At 53.3% G+C, this 19,470-nt stretch overlaps 1 protein-coding gene and 1 long non-coding RNA gene across 4 annotated transcripts in view; one reads left to right on the forward strand and one right to left on the reverse strand.

Moving 5' to 3' along the window:
* Positions 1-18,768, forward strand: part of LTBP2 (latent transforming growth factor beta binding protein 2) — a 93,018-nt gene extending 74,250 nt beyond the window's left edge. The window contains exons 19-37 of one of the 3 annotated variants that reach the window (XM_073242130.1): positions 2,288-2,407; positions 6,404-6,523; positions 7,548-7,670; positions 7,899-8,024; positions 8,453-8,578; positions 9,373-9,495; positions 9,580-9,705; positions 10,126-10,248; positions 10,942-11,073; positions 11,351-11,476; positions 12,039-12,182; positions 13,323-13,514; positions 13,632-13,715; positions 14,408-14,536; positions 14,869-15,006; positions 15,094-15,261; positions 15,592-15,873; positions 16,868-17,017; positions 17,465-18,768. In XM_073242130.1, the coding sequence (XP_073098231.1) occupies positions 2,288-2,407; positions 6,404-6,523; positions 7,548-7,670; positions 7,899-8,024; positions 8,453-8,578; positions 9,373-9,495; positions 9,580-9,705; positions 10,126-10,248; positions 10,942-11,073; positions 11,351-11,476; positions 12,039-12,182; positions 13,323-13,514; positions 13,632-13,715; positions 14,408-14,536; positions 14,869-15,006; positions 15,094-15,261; positions 15,592-15,873; positions 16,868-17,017; positions 17,465-17,610 (2,678 nt within the window). In that variant the 3' untranslated portion in view covers positions 17,611-18,768. The remainder of the gene's footprint in view (positions 1-2,287; positions 2,408-6,403; positions 6,524-7,547; positions 7,671-7,898; positions 8,025-8,452; positions 8,579-9,372; positions 9,496-9,579; positions 9,706-10,125; positions 10,249-10,941; positions 11,074-11,350; positions 11,477-12,038; positions 12,183-13,322; positions 13,515-13,631; positions 13,716-14,407; positions 14,537-14,868; positions 15,007-15,093; positions 15,262-15,591; positions 15,874-16,867; positions 17,018-17,464) is intronic. The other 2 variants (XM_017656746.3, XM_017656745.3) reach the window with 2 other exon arrangements.
* On the reverse strand, positions 871-4,278 carry LOC140850723 (uncharacterized). The gene is made up of 3 exons (XR_012133760.1): positions 4,154-4,278; positions 3,958-4,008; positions 871-1,272 (listed from the first exon to the last, which is right to left on the reverse strand). It is a non-coding gene; the product is annotated as an uncharacterized lncRNA (long non-coding RNA).
* Positions 18,769-19,470: the final 702 nt, after the last annotated feature.

The following is a 19,470-nucleotide window of genomic DNA, read 5'->3' on the forward strand; positions in this document are numbered from 1 at the left end:
CTTGGTGAGGTCATACCCAGAATAACATCTACTTTCTAAATTCTGCCTGTCTCATAAAACAGTATCTCATTGTTTTAATACTGTTTTTATTCATGAACTAATTACTATAAACCATATATAATTTCTAGAATTAAAATTAAAGTATAAATAGTTGTTAATACACATTATTTGAATATTGATGATTTAAAATACCATTGACTTTGCTAATAAGCATGAGCATCTCTGTGTACATTTACTGAAGAGTTTCTTTCTGTGGAAATGGCTTGTTCTTATCTTTTGCTCAGTTTTCCAATAGTGGTTGCTGGCTTTTCTTGTTGCTCTTTAAGAGTTCCTTAAATGTTCCAGATATTTGCTGGGTTTAAATCTTGTAACTCTCCCATTTTGTCCTCTGTCCATTAATCATATCCATGTCCTTCTTTTAACAGAAATCCTTAATTCTGATATATTGAAATTCACCTTTTTGCTTTATTTTTATGCTTTTGGGGCTTTATTTAACAAGTCCTTCCCAAAACTTGCAAAGATATTCTCTTACATTTTCTTCCATTAAAGTTATAGCTTTGCCTTTCATGGCATGTTTGAATCCATCTGGAGTCCATCTTTGTAGGGGTGTTAAGATCCGGGTTTTTCCATTTCCATTTCCATATTTGTCTACAGAGCAAGTCAGTTTTCCCAGCCTCATCTATCAGATAGTCATCCTGGTATCTGTTTGTGGATTCTTTATCAAGTTCCCACACATAGCTCTGCCTCTGAGTCCCCTTTTCTCTTCCATTGCGATTAGAACTTCTCAGAGTGAGAACCATTTATTTCAGAATTCCCTGGAGAGTTATTAAAATGCAGGTTCCTGGGCCAGCCCCATACTGCTGGGGTGAGAGCTCCAAGTTTAGGCCTGGGACTGTGCATTTTACACCTTCTGCCGATGACTGCCATGCACTAAAGTGTTGTAAAGTACTGCTCAGCTGAAACAGTGTACATGGACAGATGGTTATTAATCCACTCATGCAACTAGCATTTTGGGGGGTTCTCTGCTGGGTACTGGGGACACTCAGATAATAAGGCACATTCTCAGCAGTTGGGGGGAACAGGCAAGTGAAGAAACAGTTAGTTAAGGGCTGGGTCCTAAGGGTACCCTGGTGAGGGGCATATGGGTTGGAGGGGAGAGGTCAGCCTTACCTGAGAGATGAGCAGAGACTGCCAAGCTGAGGCTTAGGAAGCCACTCCAGACAAGGGAACAGCACATGCAGAGGCTCAGAAGCAGGTCCTGTATGGCTGAGGCTAAGAGGTGTGTGGGAGGCAAGAAGGGAGGTGAAAGAAGTAGGCAGGGACCAGGTCATGAAGATTCACAAGCTAGACTGAGGAGCTTAGACTTTATAGGATGGATTTAATGCAGATAATAACAGCTAATGTTTCTTCAGTGTGTCCCTTGTGCTAGGCAGGCACTGTGCTAAGCCCCTCACCTGGATTATCTCAATTAATCTGCAGGAGGACTCTGCGAAGTGCTTGAACTAGTGCTGGGGGGCACGGGGCAAACATGGATGCTCCATTAATTTGTGGGGGCAGGGAATGGGGAGTGGCCAGAGTGACCTAGAGTTGATCAGTCAAGCCAGCCCTTGAAATGGGAGTAGGACTCTGCTGGCCATTGAGGTGAAGGAAGACACTCCAAGCAGAAACACGGATGTGAATGAACAAAGGCTTAGAAGCTGGACTGGTGGAGATCAGTGAATACAGCAAGGCTGGGCAGGTGGCAGAGGCCCCGTCAGCAGGGATCCCTGGTAGGTGCTTAAGCAGGGGAGTGGCATGACCACGGGGGGGCTTTTGAGCAATCCTCTGATCGCTTTGGGACAATAGAATAAACCAAGCAGATAGACCCACAGTTGCCTCTCATGTTCTGTCTTGCTGGTTGCTTAATCCCTAACCTTTAAGAAGGCCCTTAAAACTCTAGAAGCAGACCTCTGGGGTGTCTTGGGGTCAGGAGGGACCTCTTCAGATCATGCCATATAGATTGCCACCTAACCTGAAGAACAGCCCTTGCATCAAGGAGATAGCTGGGAGGCTCCCTAAGGGCCCCAAAATAGCCTTCCCTAGGAGAGAGGAACTCAGGATTTGCAGAGGCCTGAGCTAGATCCATCTCAGACCCGGCGTGGGAGCCCCCTGCCAATCATGGCTGCAGCAAGGATTCCTTCCCTGCCTGAGCCTCAGCATGGGTGTCCTTGTCCTCAGCTTCTGAAAGGATGTTCCAAGATCCCCGGCAGGGCTGGCCCCAGCTCAGCACTTTTGTGTGTGTTTGCAGACATTGATGAGTGTGAGCAGCCAGAGGTGTGCAGCAGGGGGAGGTGCACCAACACAGAGGGTTCGTACCACTGCGAGTGTGGCCAGGGCTACATCATGGTCAGGAAGGGCCACTGCCAAGGTAAGGAATGGGGTAAGGGAGCACAGCCTGCTGCCCCACCATCTGCTGGTCCCTCTCCATGTGCTCTGCTGGTCCCTCTCCATGTGCCAGCCGGCCACCAACTCCCCTTCCAGCTTGTTCCCAGCTAAGCCCCTTGCTGCTGAGCCCACTCCCAAGGACAGAGGCCTGGCTGGCAATCCTTGAGCTTTTCATCCCTCCAGTGATATCTGCCTCCTGAAGCAGGGGAGCCCAAGCAACTTTAAGTATGTGAGACCCTGGGAACATGCCTCTGTATACCCCAGTCCCTCACCATGAGTCACACCCCTCTCTCCATGTGGCCAAGGAGTTGATCTATCTTGGAGGCACCTGGTGCCTCAGCCTTGACCTACTTGTTAAAACTTGTTAGCCTACGAGCTCCTCACAGATGGACCACATTCTCAGATGAGCCATGTGTGGACCCCTGATAAACATCCATCATTGGACACCCCCAACAAATGCTAGTTGAACGAATGAAAGAGCCCTGATCCTCACTCCATTTCCCAGTCCTCTCCAAAAGGGGACTGTGACATTGCCAACTGGTGTCCTCACAAACTGGCCTGAACCAGCGACTGTTATGCCTGCTCCTGGCAGCTCTGCCACTACCAACTCCTCGCCAGGCTGGGGTGTCAAGTGCTTGCATGAGGCCTGGCTTATGTGCTAAGACTGGCTGAGACAGGACTAAATGAGGATAAATAAAGCTCTCTGGAAAGAAATCCTGCCCTGGACCAGAGTTTAGGTCCAGGCTCCTCCCAGCCTCCAGGCTTTCCCTGGCCAGGACTTAGCTGGTTTCACCTTGCCTAGAGGTGAGCTTGTGCACCCTGTCAAGGCAGAGCCCCCTTCCCAAGGCCATTACCACAGAAGCAAAGGCCAGAGGTCCTAAAAGGTCCTAGCAAAGGGAGGGGTGGCTGGGGTATCAGACAGACAACTAGCTCTCTTTCTGCACCCACAGCGTGTCACTTTCTCTGCTCAGTGCCTCCCTCTTGGTGCTCCCCCTTGAAAATGCAGGCCTACACACAATCAAAGCCAGACCCACTCCCCTTGTCCTTGTTAACATGATGGAGACAGGCAGCCTGGTAGTTTACAGGAGAATGGAGAGTGAAGGGAGTCAGTATTTGACGGATCCCTACTATGTGCCAGGTGCGAGGTACTTGATAGTTACCTCATTTAAGCATCAAAACATTATGAACTTGACATTAGACTCTATTAAAAAGAAAAGCAAAGCTAAAGGAAATGAACCAAGAAAATGCCAGGACTTTAAAAAGACAAATCTGTACTAACCAGTCCATGTTAAGGGCACAGGCTCTGTCAGAGACAGGCCTGCGTTTGGCTCCTATCACGATGTCTGAGAACGGAAAGCATAATGCCCATCTCAGAGGCTAATATATACAGCATGCACATGTAGACCCTCAGTGGGCAGGGGTACTGGTACTGTCTGAAGGCCCTGTTCTTCTTCACGTCTAGACTCCTACCAGGCCTGTCCATGCCTCCGGATTGTCCCCTTCCTTTCCCGAGGAAAGATTCCAGGCACTCACCTTGGCTGGGAGGTCAGGCTGAGTTCCTGGCCCAGGGCAGACACTCTGAGTCTGCTGAAAGAAAGACTGATGTAGCCTGCACACTTCTCCAGGTTTCCATCAGTAACCACAGACCAGCCCATCGCCCCCAGAGCCCAGTCAGTTTCCTCTCCCTCTTTCTTCTTTCTCCAGCTAGGAAACCACTCTCTCTACTTACACTCAAAGTCTCTGGTGAAAGGCCTGAGTGGTCTGGACAGTGGCCCATGCAGTCTTAATGGCATTTCCATGGGACCAGGACTCTAGGTAGCCCCCAGAAAGGGGTTAGAGTCCCCTGCAGACTGCTGGGGCTCTGCTGCATCCAAGGTCACCTGAGCCTCTGGTCCCTGACTGAGCACTCTGAGCACCCCACCCTGTGCTCTCGCAAGGAACAGAGGTGGGGGCGCCCTTACATTTCCTCATGCAAAGGCTGAAGTAGAGAAGTTCCAGGATCCTCCCAGTGGACAGAGAGCAGGTCAGCAGGCTGGTCCCTGGGAAACTGTTTCCATGGGTTTCCTGGGGTCTCTTCAGCAGCTGCCATACCAAGAGAGTGTGAAGTCTTAGTCACATGGTCTCATTCTTTGGTCAGCAAACATTTGTTAAATGCCAACTGTGGCCCCGCCATGGGCTCGGAATGTAAGCAATAAATAAGATACATAGTTCCCTCCCTGACAGCCAGGGTATTAGAACCTACCAAAATATACCATAATTTTAGATTAAAATTCAAACCCTAGACTAGGCAGAAAAATCTAGCTCCAGTTCAGGCACCAAGAGGTCAGTGGGATAGCCTCAGGCTGTCTGGTGACATGAGAGCCTATGCCCTTAACAAGACTGGTCAGAAGTAGAATCTTCATCTGGAATCTTTATCTGGCTCCTTTCAATAGGCTTACATCCACTCCCATTCAGGAAGGCCTTCCTTGGCTCAGAGGCAGGCAGAGGACTGCTTGGATCTTCTGCCCACTTGCTGACAGACCCCTTACATCTGATAATCGCTGGCCGAGGCTCCGGTCTGAGGAAGGAAGCCGGCAGTGGTGTGCCAGGGTAGACATGCACCAACAAGCAACCCCAAGCTTAGTGACTTAGGACACAGCCAAGTTCGTATCTGACCACGACCACATGTCCATCATGGGTCAGCTGGAGGTCCCTGAATGTGGCCCGTCTCCACGGAATGTTCTTAAATGTGGCCAGTCTCCACGGAAGAAAGAGAGAGCACTCTGCAGGGGTGCACTCAGCTAAACACTGTGCTCTGTAAATTACACACATCCTACCTACACATAGCTCATTGGCTAACACTAGTCCCCTGGCCCCACCCAGAAGCAAGGAACCAGGACGCCAAAGACCCCATGGCCTGGCAAGTAGAGAGCCAGTGCCATGAGCACAGTGCCAGCTGAAGACATTTCATGCAACACGTCCGCAGATGTACCCAGATCATTACATTGTACACCTGAAATGGGACAGACGTCAGGGCTCCTTGCTCCTGGTAAACCTAATCTCCTTGCCACCAGGCCTGATCTCTATAGGAGAGGTCCAAAGACTTCAGTTTTCTCAATGTGGTCTTAGAGGGAACCCTCACTTCATTCTCCTTTTCTTCATCTGCCAAGTCTTGCATCCCTGAAACAGGGATTGCTTATCCTTCCCAGGTTTTGCCTACCCTCCTGCTGGTACCTCAGCCAAGGCCAGCAGGCCACGGTGCCAGCTGCTGTCTCCTGGGTGCCAGTGTTGGTGCTCCTAGATCCCTTATTCCCTTCATCTTTGTCTCATTCTCTCCATCTCTGTCTTTACAGAAATTCTTAGAATAGTACAAGCCAATTAAGGGCTCTTGACTGCCCTCTTTCCAGAAATGAACCTTATTTCGGTGTCCTCAACATAACCTAGGAGTTCTGGGTATCACCCTGCAGACACCCACCTGAATAACCACCTGCCCTGTGTATGACTTCCTCTTCTGGACCCTTAGGATGAAGCTTGAGAGGGCCCCTGTTCCCTGAGACAGAGGGCTTTCATGTGGCCTGGCGTCTGCATACCAACCAACCTCGAGGATGACTCGTTTTCACCCCCAACTTCAGGACCTGTGTCCTGTTCTGTGACAGCAGCTGCTGACTTTCATCCCTTACAGAAAGCCTGTGTTCTGACCCTGGCCCTGTTTCCTGTGTGTTCTCCATGGTGCTGAGTAGTCTTCCTCCCAGGCAATAGGATCTCTGAACCTGCATAAGCTGGTGACCCTCCTCCAGGAGAATGACGATCTCCCTCTTTTGTCCAGGACAGTGGGTGGGAGGTGGAGTTGGGAACAGAGGACAACACCAGGTTTTTCCTCATTTCCATCTGTACAGACACTGACATTCCTCACTCTCCCCGGCCAAGGATTCACTTCCTCACAGACCTCTGTGTGCTGTGGTTCCCAGGCGTGACCAAGGGAGGGGCTGTTATTTTGCAGACATCAATGAATGCCGTCACCCCAGCACCTGCCCTGATGGGAGATGCGTCAATTCCCCCGGCTCCTACACTTGTCTGGCCTGCGAGGAGGGCTACAGGGGCCAGAGCGGGAGCTGTGTAGGTGAGGGCTGTTCGGCCTCAGGACCTCTGGTTGAGCCCACACACAGAGAGGGAAAGAGGTGGGCTGGGGGAAGTGACTTGCAGCCTGTTGTCCCCCATGATCCGGCTGGGTACCCAAGTGACATTGGACGTGAGGTGGGCAGGCTTCCGCTGCTGGGGATTTGCCCCCCTGAATCAGCCAGGGTGGGGGCCCCTTGGCTCCTGGCCATATTCATCCAGGAGCTGCAGCCCAAGGTCCCAGAAGCTTCTGTGGCTTGATGCTGATGGGTAGAGCAAGGTGCCAAGCACTTGGGAAGAGCCTGACTCTGGGAGTGTGAGCTGGCAGCCAGGCCCTCCTGTGGTCCCCAGGGAGGGAGGGGTTGTCTGCTATTCCGCATCTCACCAGCAAAGTCTAAACAGCAAGGTTTAACTGAACAGTGAGTGCTCTTCTCCCTCCAGAGGGGCTGCTTGTCAGCTGTAGGAAGAATGTTCTTTCCCCTCACCCCCTGCAGGAAGAAGGACCCGGGTTCAGAATGCCAGGAGGGACAGAGTTGTGAATAGATGCTTTGAGGCTCTGGAGAGGGCAGACATTTCCCAGGCTCCCGAGACTGCCGCCCCGCCACCCAGGCATAGCTTGGCCTCTCTCTGCCTTGCCCACTCACCTACTGAAGCTGGTTATTGAGCTGGGAACATGGGCTCATACCAGTCTGGTTGGCATGTGGGAGGCCAGAGAGGTTCAGACCCACTGTAGGGCAGGTCAAAGGTCTTGTTCTCAGATGGGCCGAACCAGCCCCATGGCTGAGGGACACGGATCCCTTTCCTAGGACATATGCAGGATGCTCTGTGTTAGCAGATAGAGCTGAAGTGACCTCAGCTGGGGAGGGCACCCTGGCCCGCCCAGGTGGGTGAAGCCAGGAGAAGGAGTGACCTGTGGGCCCTCTGAAAGCAGATTCCCTGGCCTCATAATTAAGATGCTGCAAGCCTGACTATGGGGACTGCAGGAAGGAAAGGAGGCCAGCCTGCCATCTTGGGCTTCTCTTCCACAGATGTAAACGAGTGTCTGACCCCTGGGGTCTGTACCCATGGAAGGTGCATCAACCTAGAGGGCTCCTTTAGATGCTCTTGTGAGCAGGGCTACGAGGTCACCTCAGATGAGAAGGGCTGCCAAGGTACAAAGATGCTGAAGCACCTTTCTCTATGGGCAAGTTAGCCTGCAGTTCCTTCCCTCTGCACACACACACCTAATCCACCCCTGTCCCCATACCCCTAACCGGGCTTGCCCAGCACACCACTGTCAAGACCTGTCCTTCCCCTCCTCCCACCCACCTGTCAGTCTCCGGCTGTCCTGGCATGTCTGCCCAGCAGAGTCCTACACAGAATTCAGTGGCCTGTTTCAGATGTCAACGAGTGTGCCAGCCGGGCCTCCTGCCCCACGGGCCTGTGCCTCAACACTGAGGGCTCCTTCGCCTGCTCGGCCTGTGAGACTGGGTACTGGGTGAATGAGGATGGAACTGCCTGTGAAGGTAACTCTGGGGAAGGGATTGCCACAGGGGGCTGAGAATACAGGTCTTCTTACCTCCCCAAGAACACTCCATTTGTGCCCCAGCATTAGGCTGATGCTCAGGGTCTCCAGGCTAGCCTAGAGGACCTTATAAATGGACTCGGTTCCAAAGAGAGCTATTGTTATAAGCCTCCAAACTGGAAGTGGGGAACAGGAGGAAAAGGGAGTCACTGAGACAAGAGGGAAGCTGACAGTAGAGCTACCCCAGGAGCATTCTGGGGACAAGGTGCTGGAGTTGTCCTGCAGGAGGCCCACAGCCAGGACCTGCTCCTGCCCAGGAGAGAGTCCTACATGATCAGAGAGGGGGGCCAGAGGTGCGGGAAGGTGCTTGCCTTGCCGGGTGGAGGGAGCCCTCCCAGGCCCCGGGTGACTGGCTGGCTGTCTGCCCAGACCTAGATGAGTGTGCCTTCCCGGGAGTCTGCCCGTCAGGAGTCTGCACCAACTCCGAGGGGTCCTTCTCCTGCAGGGACTGTGGCGAGGGCTACAGGCCTAGCCCCCTGGGCCACACCTGCAAAGGTGAGAGCTGCCCTCCTACCCCGTGTGCAAGGACTAACCCCTCACCCTAGAGAAGGGAGTGACCAGGTGACAGCAGGGAGGTGTTTCCAGACCAGGGGCCTCTCTGTCCACCTCGGATGGCGGGGCAGCTGGGGACACCTATTCTCACCCATCCCCACACAGGAGTTTTCGAAAGATGACTGCAGACCTGGGTCTAGGGGGCCAGTGAGCCACTGGATCATACACTTCGCTGTGGTTTGTTCAACATGCAGCTTCTTGGGCCTTGTCCCCGACCTGCTAGGTCAGCCACTGCTGTGGGCCTCAGATTCTCTAGCAAGCTCCCCAGGAAGCTCCCTCAGAGGGGTGGGTGCTGGGACATTTCAGAAAACATCAGCCTGTACCAGGCAAACTGTAGGCTAGGCCAGCTTGAAGAATATAGTTTCTGTTACCTTCTCGGGTTCTTAGTATCATTTCCTTTATTTCTCCTTTGTTTTCCCATTGCTTCCCAGTAAAATCTAAGCCATCTCAGCCATGATAAGGGCAGGGTAGCTTGGAGGAGCCAAGTGTCCCCAAGGTGAGCATTGTGTGGGCAGCTGGAGAAGCCCAGCCAGAGGCAGGGACACCTGCAGAGCTGAGGCAGAAGTGGAGGGAGCTGAGTCACCTGCGCTGGCACCTGTGCTGCTTTATAAAGGGAGAATCCCCCTCTGGGTCCAGACTCCTCAGGCAGGTGACAGGCCTTCTGGAGACCTCCCTGCTGGCTCCTGTTCATGGGAGGTGCTGTCATCGGCTGCCTTCCTCCCCATGTGACCCTGCAGACGTGGACGAGTGTGAAGACCCCCGGAGCAGCTGCCTGGGAGGCATGTGCAGGAACACAGTGGGCTCCTACCAGTGCCTCTGTCCCCCGGGCTTCCAGCTGGCCAACGGCACCATCTGTGAGGGTGAGTGGCTCAGCCTCCCCACTGGGAACTGGAGGCAGGAGTGTGGGCACGTGGGGAGACACCAGTGCCCACTTCTCCCTGCAGACGTGGACGAGTGTGTGGAGGAGGAGTACTGCGCACCCCGCGGCGAGTGTCTCAACAGCCACGGGTCCTTCTTCTGTCTCTGCGCACCGGGCTTTGCCAGTGCAGAGGGGGGCACCAGCTGCCAGGGTGAGATCCCAGCTTGGCCATGTCCACTTGCCAGCAGCAGTGACGCTGAAGGCTACGTCTAGAGTCCTGAAAGAGACAATGCCCACAGCCCCACCTAGGAAGATGGCAGCTGGGAATGATGAGAGGCAGCCGGGAGTCAGGGTGGGACTCCGAGTCTTTCACCAGGGCTTCTCCATGATGTCTACATGTGCACCCTCTGAACTGTTTGTCACCCTTCTCCCTGTGACAGAACCCCAGTTCCGGGCTCCTGCCCCTAGCCTGGCCTCTAGCTTCCAGTTCTGGACTCTTGCTCAGATCTTCCAGACCTTTCCTACCCTGAGTCACTCCCAGACCCACCTATGGGCTACTTAGGGCCCAGAGGAAGCTGCACAGGGCCCTGGTACCCCAGGGTAGGGTCTGCTGACAACTTCTCTATTCTAGATGTGGACGAGTGTGTGGTCACTGACCAGTGTCTGGGAGGCCAGTGTGTCAACACTGAGGGCTCCTTCAACTGTCTGTGCAAGACCGGCTTCCAGCCCTCCCCAGAGAGTGGGGAATGTGTAGGTAAGGGCTCCCGGGGGAGTGGACAGGGCTTCACCCCAGGTCTGCCCACCTCCACCCATGCCTGGCCCTTGGTTCCCTGGGACCAGGACTGCAGTTTCTGGGAAGCAGAGCACTTTCCACAGATTAATCATCTAATGGGTAAGGCGTTTATTGAGACTGCTGACTCAGGGACTGTCCGAGGATGACAAAATGAAGATAATCATAATCCGTGTGTGAGCAGAGCACACCATCTAGTTTTTAAGCCAAATTGATTCAGTAGACATTTATTAAGCGCCTGCTAGTTTCAGTATCTTTTGCTAGGACAAACAGACAATTATGGACAATCTTGAAATTGAGCAAGGGAGACAGACGTGATGACAACTCTCTGTAATACGTTTGGTGAAGGTTTTATATGAAGATTAAGTGTAAGGTGCTCTGCTGCAGGGAAGAGGGTGGGAGGAAAGAGTGTCACGGGGGCTAGGTGCTCAGTGCTTTCCTAAACAGCACACAGCTCTCTTCCTGGATGCTCACCCTGCTGGGTCAGGGGCAGTGACCCTGAACTTGATATGCTGGGATTGAGATCAAACAGTAATTTGGAACAGATCAAGGACCCCAGAGGTTGAGGGGCATGACCTTATAATGCCAGAGGTGGGGGGGTAGTGGCCAGAGCAGTGACCTGGCCACTTCTGTCTCCTCTCATGACTCTGGGGACAGATATTGACGAGTGTGAGGACTACAGAGACTCCGTATGTGGAGCCTTGAGGTGTGAGAACAGCCCTGGCTCCTACCACTGTGTCCTGAGCTGCCAGCCTGGCTTCCACCTGGCCCCAGCTGGAGACTGCATTGGTGAGCAGCGAGCAGAGTGGGGGAGGGGGGACTGAGGACACCTATTGGTCATGTATCCAGCTAAAAACTACTTTCTCCCAAGGACACTTTTTGCACCTGTTTGAAATTTGTATATTTTCCATACAGCAGGGCTTATACAAAAATTGAAGAGGAATGTTAAGAGTTTTCTTGTCCTGTGATTAAAAGTCACTTTTTACAGAGCTTGGTGTTAATAAACCAAGTAAGTATTCCCAGCAAATAGTGTGCACCCTACACTCCAGTCCCCACTGTCCCACAGACATAGATGAGTGTGCCAACGACACCATGTGTGGGAGCCACGGCTTCTGCGACAACACTGATGGCTCCTTCCGCTGCCTCTGTGACCAGGGCTTTGAGACTTCGTCCTCCGGCTGGGACTGTGTTGGTGAGAGGCCTTTGAGCTGACCAGGCTCTGGGTCGGGGAAGGGAAGGCCCTTGGGCGCTTGACCCCATCGCCACAGATCTTGACTGTCCCAGATAGAGGCCCTAGGGCCCTCCTCCTGAACTGTTCATGGCCCCATCGCCCCATAATAGGTCCTCATAAAGTGGGCAAGAAAGGGAGATTTCAACTCCACCCTCAGCGGGTACATTGGCCAGGTTGGTAGGGGAAGTGTGCACATCCTACCAACAGGGGGAACAAGCACACTGAGGTGCCACCCATCTCCAGACACCTCAGGGTCTCAAGAGACATGGTATTTGGAGAAAGTGCAGAGAAAGGAAGCCTTCCCATCTCATGACCCGTTTCTGCCCCCTTCTCCTTGCTCTCAGCTCATGCCCTCTGTTCATCTGTTCCCCCTTCCTGCTGCTCCTACTTTCTGCCCCTCCCCCAAGACCTGGCCTGTTTCTTCTGGGGGGATGAGAAGAGGAACTGCCGGCTGGGCTAGAGGCAGGGGCAGGGGGCAGGGGCTGCCTCCTCTCCACCCTTGAGCAGTCCTCGTGCCTGGCAGACGTGAACGAGTGTGAGCTCATGCTGGCAGTGTGTGGGGCGGCGCTCTGTGAGAACGTGGAGGGCTCCTTCCTGTGCCTCTGTGCCAGCGACCTGGAGGAATATGACGCTCAGCAAGGGCACTGCCGCCCTCGTGTGGCTGGAGGTAAGCAGGACCCGTACAGCACCCCGCGCAATTCTGTACCACCACTCCAGGCTTACAAAGTCTTTATACTGTTCCAGTCTAGAGGGGGGCCTGGGCAGGCACTGGGGCAGTGTGGGCTGGGCTGCAGATTAGGAATGGAGGTGGAGGGATGAGGAGTCGGAATGCAGTGATTGTCACGGCAAGAAGGGGAATTCACCAGGCCAGGGGACATCATGAGGCTTCAGGGCTGTGATGAACCTGCATAAATAGGTTCTCACCCAGTGGGCAAGGAAGGGAGACTGCAACTCCATCTTCATCTGGCAGGTTGGTAGGGGAAGTGTGCACATCCTACCTACCAACAGGGGGAGCAAACACATTAATTAAGGTGCCACCGTGCTCCAGACACCTCAGGGCCTCAAGTGGCATGGTATTTGTAGGAAGTGCACAGAGAGAGAAGCCTTCCCATCTTGTGACCTGTTTCTGCCCTCTTCTCTCTCCTGAGAGGCTTAGGAACTCTGACACCAACTTAGGGTGGCTCAGGGATCTTAGACTGAGTCTTGGGGGAACCCTGAATGCAGCCCCAGGGAGCACTCTGGTAAGGGAGGCCTTGAAGCTGAGCTAAGCTCAACACTCTCTCCTTCCCACTCCATCCCAGAGCTGCTGGGTTCAACCCCGAACTGTAAGCTGGACTAGCACTCAGCTGGCCTTTTCTGACTTGGGGAAAAGCAAGCAGGCCCTAGAACACGAAAGAGTGGGAGAGGCTGGGGTACAGAATGAAGCAAAGGAATGGACAGAGGGGCTGCCGTGTGATGTGCCAGAGCAGCGGGCACCCGCTACAGTGAAGGAAGGCAGGGTGGTGTACTGGAAGCAGGCAGGGGCTTTGGCACCAGAGGAACTGGGGTAAAATCCCTGCTCTCTATGCCACTTAATAGCTGGTGGCTGTGACAAGCTGCCTAGCTTCCCTAAGCCTTAATTGCCTCATCTGCAAAAGGGAGCTAATAATAATGCCCACCTCATATGGTTGTGGAGAGCATCAAGTGAGATGACATAGGTAAAAGCATTTTGTAAACTGCTAAACACTAAATTTAAAAAATAAATTCAAAGGCCAGGGTGCCCCAGAAAGCCATAGACAGACAATAATCAGGGGCGTCTGTCACACAGGTCAGAGCATCCCTGAGGCCCTGCCAGGGGACCACCCTCCAGGCCCCATCCGCATGGAATGCTACTCTGGGCAGAATGGCCAGCTGCCCTGCTCCAGCCTTCTGGGCCGGAACACCACGCAGGCCGAGTGCTGCTGCACCCAGGGCCACGCCTGGGGAGACACCTGTGACCTGTGCCCAGTCGAGGACTCAGGTAAGGCTCCCAAGGGTCCCAGATCCTCTCAGGGCCAGCTTGGCAGGGTGACACTGAAAGGAGCAGAGAAGGGGGCAGAGGCTTTCCCTCTCTGAGCCTGGATGTCTCCCTGCACAGCTGCGTTCAGCGAGATCTGCCCCAGTGGTAAAGGCTACATCCCTGTGGAAGGAGCCTGGATGTTTGGACAGACCACGTACACAGGTGACCTCCCTACTGACCCTTCTCCCCAAATCCCACTCACCTGAGCCGGCCCAGCCTGGCCCTCTAGGTCCCCCAGGGGATCTCTGCATCGCCCTGGTGGCTTCCCTCATTCCTGTCCCCAGGCTAACCACCTGTAGGTTCTTAGCTGGAAGTTCTGACCTGAGCTCCACCTGGTTTCCCTGATCCCCCAAGTCTGAACCCTCCAGGAACAAACCACGACGCTGACTAACCCAGTCACAAGGCCCAGGGCCAGAGCAGGTGGTAGAGCTGTACAGAGGCCGGGGGCAGAAGCTTATCTCCCTGCCCCACTTACAAGCCAGACACTTCGGGGAACCCATACTCACAGTGGGTAGTTCAGGTCTAAGCCCTTCAGAGCCCTAAGCCTGAAGCTGGAGAAGGAAATAGTAAGAGAAGTAGCTTTACTTAAGTGCTTGCTGTGTGTCAAGGACTACCGTAGGCACTTTCCACGTATGAACCTTTACATCCTCATACCAACTCTAAGAGGCTAAGCAGTACTCTCCACAGCCTCAGGGAGGAAACTGAGGCAAGGAGAAATTAAGACGTTGCCCAAAGTCACCTGACTAGCGAGTGACAGGGCCGCTAAACCCAGTAAGTCCAGCTTGGGAGCCCCATCTTAAGTACCGCCTCATTACTGCTCACCTCCCCCTCACCTCAGCTTTGCCTTCCCTCAGATGCCAATGAGTGTGTGATGTTCGGGCCTGGTCTGTGCCAGAATGGCCGGTGCCTCAACACAGTGCCTGGCTACATCTGCATGTGCGATCCTGGCTACCAGTACAATGCAGAGCGCAGGAAGTGTGAGGGTGAGGATGCACCCCACCCTTCCCCACCCTCGGGCCCACAGCTGAATGCTCAACCCAGCCCCTGCCAGCCGGCTCCCCTCCTGGGGAAGTGCTCATGGCAGCAGGCAGGTCTGTGGGGAGGGTGCTGTGGGTGGTCAGGGACTGCCGTGGGCACATGGTGGAAAGGCATTCCCTGGGAGGGGTCAGGCAGGCTGGGCTGGGGCAGGGGTGGGGGAAGAAGGGTACTACCTCTTTATTATCAGTTACAAGAAAACCCCCTTCCATGAAGGTGGTCCCTGGACAAGCCACCTTGGCACCGCCCACACATTCCTCCCATCTTCCCACCACCACAGATGTCGATGAGTGCCAGGCCATGGCCTGTGAGAATGGCGAGTGTGTGAACACAGAAGGCTCTTTCCACTGCTTCTGCAGCCCCCCGCTCACCCTGGACCTCAGCCAGCAGCACTGTGTGAACAGCACCAGCAGCACAGGTCGGGGGGCCGGTGGGAGGCGGGGGGAGGGCGGCAGGAGCAGTGGGCCTGAGCTGGGGGGCTCACGCCCTGCCCCTGCACCCCCAGAGGACCTGCCTGACCATGACATCCACATGGACATTTGCTGGAAAAAAGTCACCAATTATGTATGCAGCCAACCCCTGCATGGCCATCGCACCACATACACAGAATGCTGCTGCCAGGACGGCGAGGCCTGGAGCCAGCAGTGTGCCCTGTGCCCCCCCAGGAGCTCTGGTGAGTAGGCACCTGTGCCTCTGTGTAGAGACCTGGAAACACTTGCAGAGTTGGCAGAGCCTCAGGGCAGGGGATGCCCTCACCTTGTAAAGGGGGTTCAGAAATGAGTAGAGCAATCAGAGTAGTGTGCCTGTCTTCCCTCCCTGTTCTTTGGGGACAAAGTGGGGCAGTGGGTGGAGTGTGGAGAGGAGCGCTTCCAGGAGCTCTCAGAGGACACCAGTTCCTGCGTGCTCCCTCTCTCCTGGGCTGGGGAGTGAGCTGGGGGACAGCACACCAGGCTTTAGCTACCAGGAATTGGGCCCAGCTTCTTTTCTTCCTCTTCCCCAACAGAGGTCTATGCTCAGCTGTGCAACGTGGCCCGGATTGAAGCAGAGCGGGAGGCTGGGGTCCACTTCCGGCCAGGCTATGAATATGGCCCTGGGCCTGAGGACCTGAACTACAGCCTCTATGGCCCAGACGGGGCCCCCTTCTACAACTACCTGAGCCCTGAGGATGCCATCCCTGAGCCACCTTTCCCTAACACAGCTGACCACCCAGGGGACCACTTCCCAGTCCTTGAGTCTCCCCTGCGGCCTTCAGAACTCCAGCCCCACTATGTGGCCAGCCATCCAGGTCTGTACTGCCACAAAAATGGGAACCAGAGCTGTTTCCCTTCCATCTCCTCCACCTGCTAATCACTGCCAGCAGGGTGAGGACAGGGAAGGGAAAAAACACACTGAGCCCTCTCACGGGTCACTCAAGGGACAATTCCAAAGGCTTGGGTCAGACCCTAACAACTCCCTCTAAAGAACCAGCACAGGGGACACAGATACAGGACACGCATCCCAACTTCAAAGGCTTCCCTGTGAATTGGTAGAGCGAGAGGAAGTGGGTAGGGTACCTCTGGTCTGTTTGCCCCTCCACACCAGTTTCAGAATGCAGAATAACCTGTTCTATAGATTCACAGTTGTGACCTGAAGTCTGAATTAAGGATTCCTAATCACTTAAGGCCAGCCATGGTGGCTCTGTCAGTATGTGGCAATAACCCTAGCAGCATTCAGGACTTGGACTCCAACGAGGAAGTCAGGCCTGGCATCTGTGCCATGGATGCAGTACCTGCCAGAGCCACAGCCACCCTCTCAGACTAAGACTGCCCTGAAATCAGGGGTAGGGTCTTTTTCAGGGCTGGGGGGCTACAAAGAGAGAGAAAAGGGTTAGGCAGATCTTGTAGAAGTTTTGCTTTGTGTTGAGTGAGGGGAAACCCCCTTTGCTGCCGATCCTTTTCCCACAAAACCACTATGTAAAGATTTTAACACCCTACTACCAATCACAACAAAACCAAAACTGTACAGAGACACCCAACTGCTCAGGAGCCCAGGCATTGTGACAACAGCATCCCAACCTTCCAGGGGTCTTTGTTTCAAGTATAGCATGTCTCACCCCACCTAAAATGACACATACTGATTTTCTGAGTATTGTCTGGTTTTAAAATCTTTTGAGTCTTATGACTTTCCCAATCCCGACCCCAGTTCAGTAAGGGCAGCCCTTTATAGTGGAGGGTGAGGTCCCAGAGTCTAACGGGGGGGTGAGAAGGTCTCAGCTTCCTTCTCTGATTCCTTCCTACCAGAGCACCAGGCTGGCTTCGAAGGGCTTCAGGCAGAGGAATGTGGCATTCTTGATGGCTGTGAGAATGGCCGCTGTGTGCGTGTGCGGGAGGGCTACACCTGTGACTGCTTTGAGGGCTTCCAGCTGGACACGGCCCACATGGTCTGTGTGGGTAAGTTTCAAATCAGAGTGGCAATGCCCAGGGAGCAGGATGGCCCAGCTGGCTCAGTGGGAAGGTCAGACTGGCCCACCACTCACTAGGGAGACACCCCTGCCTTAAGACAACTAGGACATCCGCTGCTGCCACCTAGTGGGGCTGCCAGGCACCAGGCTGAGTGGTGAGAAAGCTCCAAGGAAGGCCAGAGGCTGTTTAGAAAGCCCTTTCCATTGGAGGTTCCTAGACCAAAGCAAAACAGAGACAAAAGAGCATGGTCACTCTCCTGGGCACAGTATGGACTCACTACCATCTGCTCTGTGTCCTTGAGTTACTCAGTTTGGGACAGTGACTTCAGCCTCTAGCTGCCACACCTAGGGTTCCCCTGCAGGACCAGAGGGGGAGAGGCAGCAAGCCAGAGGCACTTGGGCCCCTACAGCTCTTTCCTCCTTCCCTTCCTCTTAGATGTGAACGAGTGTGATGACCTGAATGGGCCTGCTGCAGTCTGTGCCCACGGTCACTGTGAGAACACAGAAGGCTCCTACCGCTGCCACTGCTCCCCAGGCTTTGTGGCGGAGGCCGGCCCCCCACACTGCACTGCTAAGGAGTAGCAGTGAGGAGTCTGTGTGAGCAGCTACCTGGAAATGGCCCCAGCCACAGGCGAGGAAGCTTTCGAGCTGGGAAGACACCATGAAGACATCAGGCGGGAGGCCCTGCAGCCCAGCTCCCAGTCAGCCTTGCCAGCTCTTCACCTCTCTGAGCTTGGGCTCTGCCTGGGAGCTTCTGTCACTGCCTCCATGCCACATGCCCTTGTTTGGCTCAAACACCACCAAATGCTTTAATGCTTCAGCCACTGACCATGAGGCCCAGCCTGCTATCTGTCCTGGCCTTGCCAAAGGATGCTTACCAAAGGATGGTCCTCCACCCCCTCGAGCTGTGCAAACACACAAGGTCCTTCGGCCTCATGCTGCAGACACCTTTCCAGCCATGATCCACACTTCATCCTGATGATTCCACAACTGGGCTACATCTGCCCTTGGATGGTCCTTCAGTACCTACTGAGCAAAAAAGGACTGAGGAACTTTGGGGAGTGGCTGCATTGCCTCCTCCTGAGAACCATCACCGCCACTCGGCCAATCTAGTCTGGGCCATATTTTGCCACATCTCCATCCTCTAGCCAGTTCAGTGGCCCCAGGGAGGAGCAGAAGATCCCCTCATCTCAGAGAAGACTGAAGTGAGATGGCTGAGTATAAGAGGCACAAATGAGGGGAGCAAGGAGCCTGCAAAAGCAGCAAGAGGACAGTATGAAAAACACAAAGAATTGGTAAGAAAGGGGGAGCCTGGGCCTTACACAAGGCTAAAGAAAATATTCAGTAGCTTCAGGTAAATAAACATTCAAAATCTCCCCAGCAATAGCTCCTGTGCACCACAGCAAGTGCTGCCACAAGACAGGGTGCCCACCTCCAAAGACTTGTATTAAGTACCTATTGCTTCTTACAAGAAACAAGTCTCTCCTAGGCTCTCCTCCTGTGGACACCAGTTTGGTGTGCTAAAAATAAAAAGGTCTATTTTCTAGCTTGAAAACAGGTATAGGATTGTTTAGAGGAAGCCAGATTTTCTATGTTGTTTGTCTACTCAGAAGCCTCAGCCCCCTTCCTCTTTGTGAAACAGACAGCTGGCAACCCTCTGAGTTGGCAAGTAGAGACCCACCCCAACCTTGGCTAGCTAGGAGTTTAGGACCACGGTGGAATAAATAAATGTACATCTGGGCTCTTCTGTTTTTGTTTTATTTCATATTAAACCAAATTTCTTTACCATATTGGCTGTCTAAATATTACATATGAAGCTGTGCTACCCCCCTCACCAGCTCTGCCAATAGCCTCTGACTGGGCTCCAATGGGAAAAGGTTCTTTACCTTCTAAGACAAGGAAACTCTGATTTTGGACGTCTCTGTTGAATGGCAATGTAAATGAACAAGGCTGTGTGCCTGGAGATAGGGAGATGAATGCTCTTTTCTTAATTTAACCTGTCCTGTCCTACCTGCTGCTCTGATTGTCAGCTATCACATAACTTATTGAATGCTTGCTATGTGCCAGGCACTATGTTGAGTGTTACAATCATCCAACAATCCTACTTACTATTTTTATTCCCAGTTTATAGATGAAGAAATTGAGATATACAAAGCCTAAATAATTTGCTCTAGGTCACTATACTAGTTGAGATGTTTTCAGCAGACCAACTACATAGTTCTTAAAACATACGAAAATTCTGACCTCCATTCATAGTAAAAGAAATGAGAGTTTTTAAGACCATACTGAGACACTTCTTAAAAAATTGTCAGATTGGCAAAGACCAAAAAGTTTGTTTAGACTCCTAGTTGGCAAGGGTCTGGGGAATGAGGCACTCACACACATAACTGACAGAAGAAATTCATACAACTTCTGAAGAGGATAATATGGCAATGTCTTTCA

The sequence above is a fragment of the Manis javanica genome, chromosome 8 (genome assembly GCF_040802235.1).
Source record: "Manis javanica isolate MJ-LG chromosome 8, MJ_LKY, whole genome shotgun sequence".
NCBI classification, from domain to species: Eukaryota; Metazoa; Chordata; class Mammalia; order Pholidota; family Manidae; genus Manis; species Manis javanica.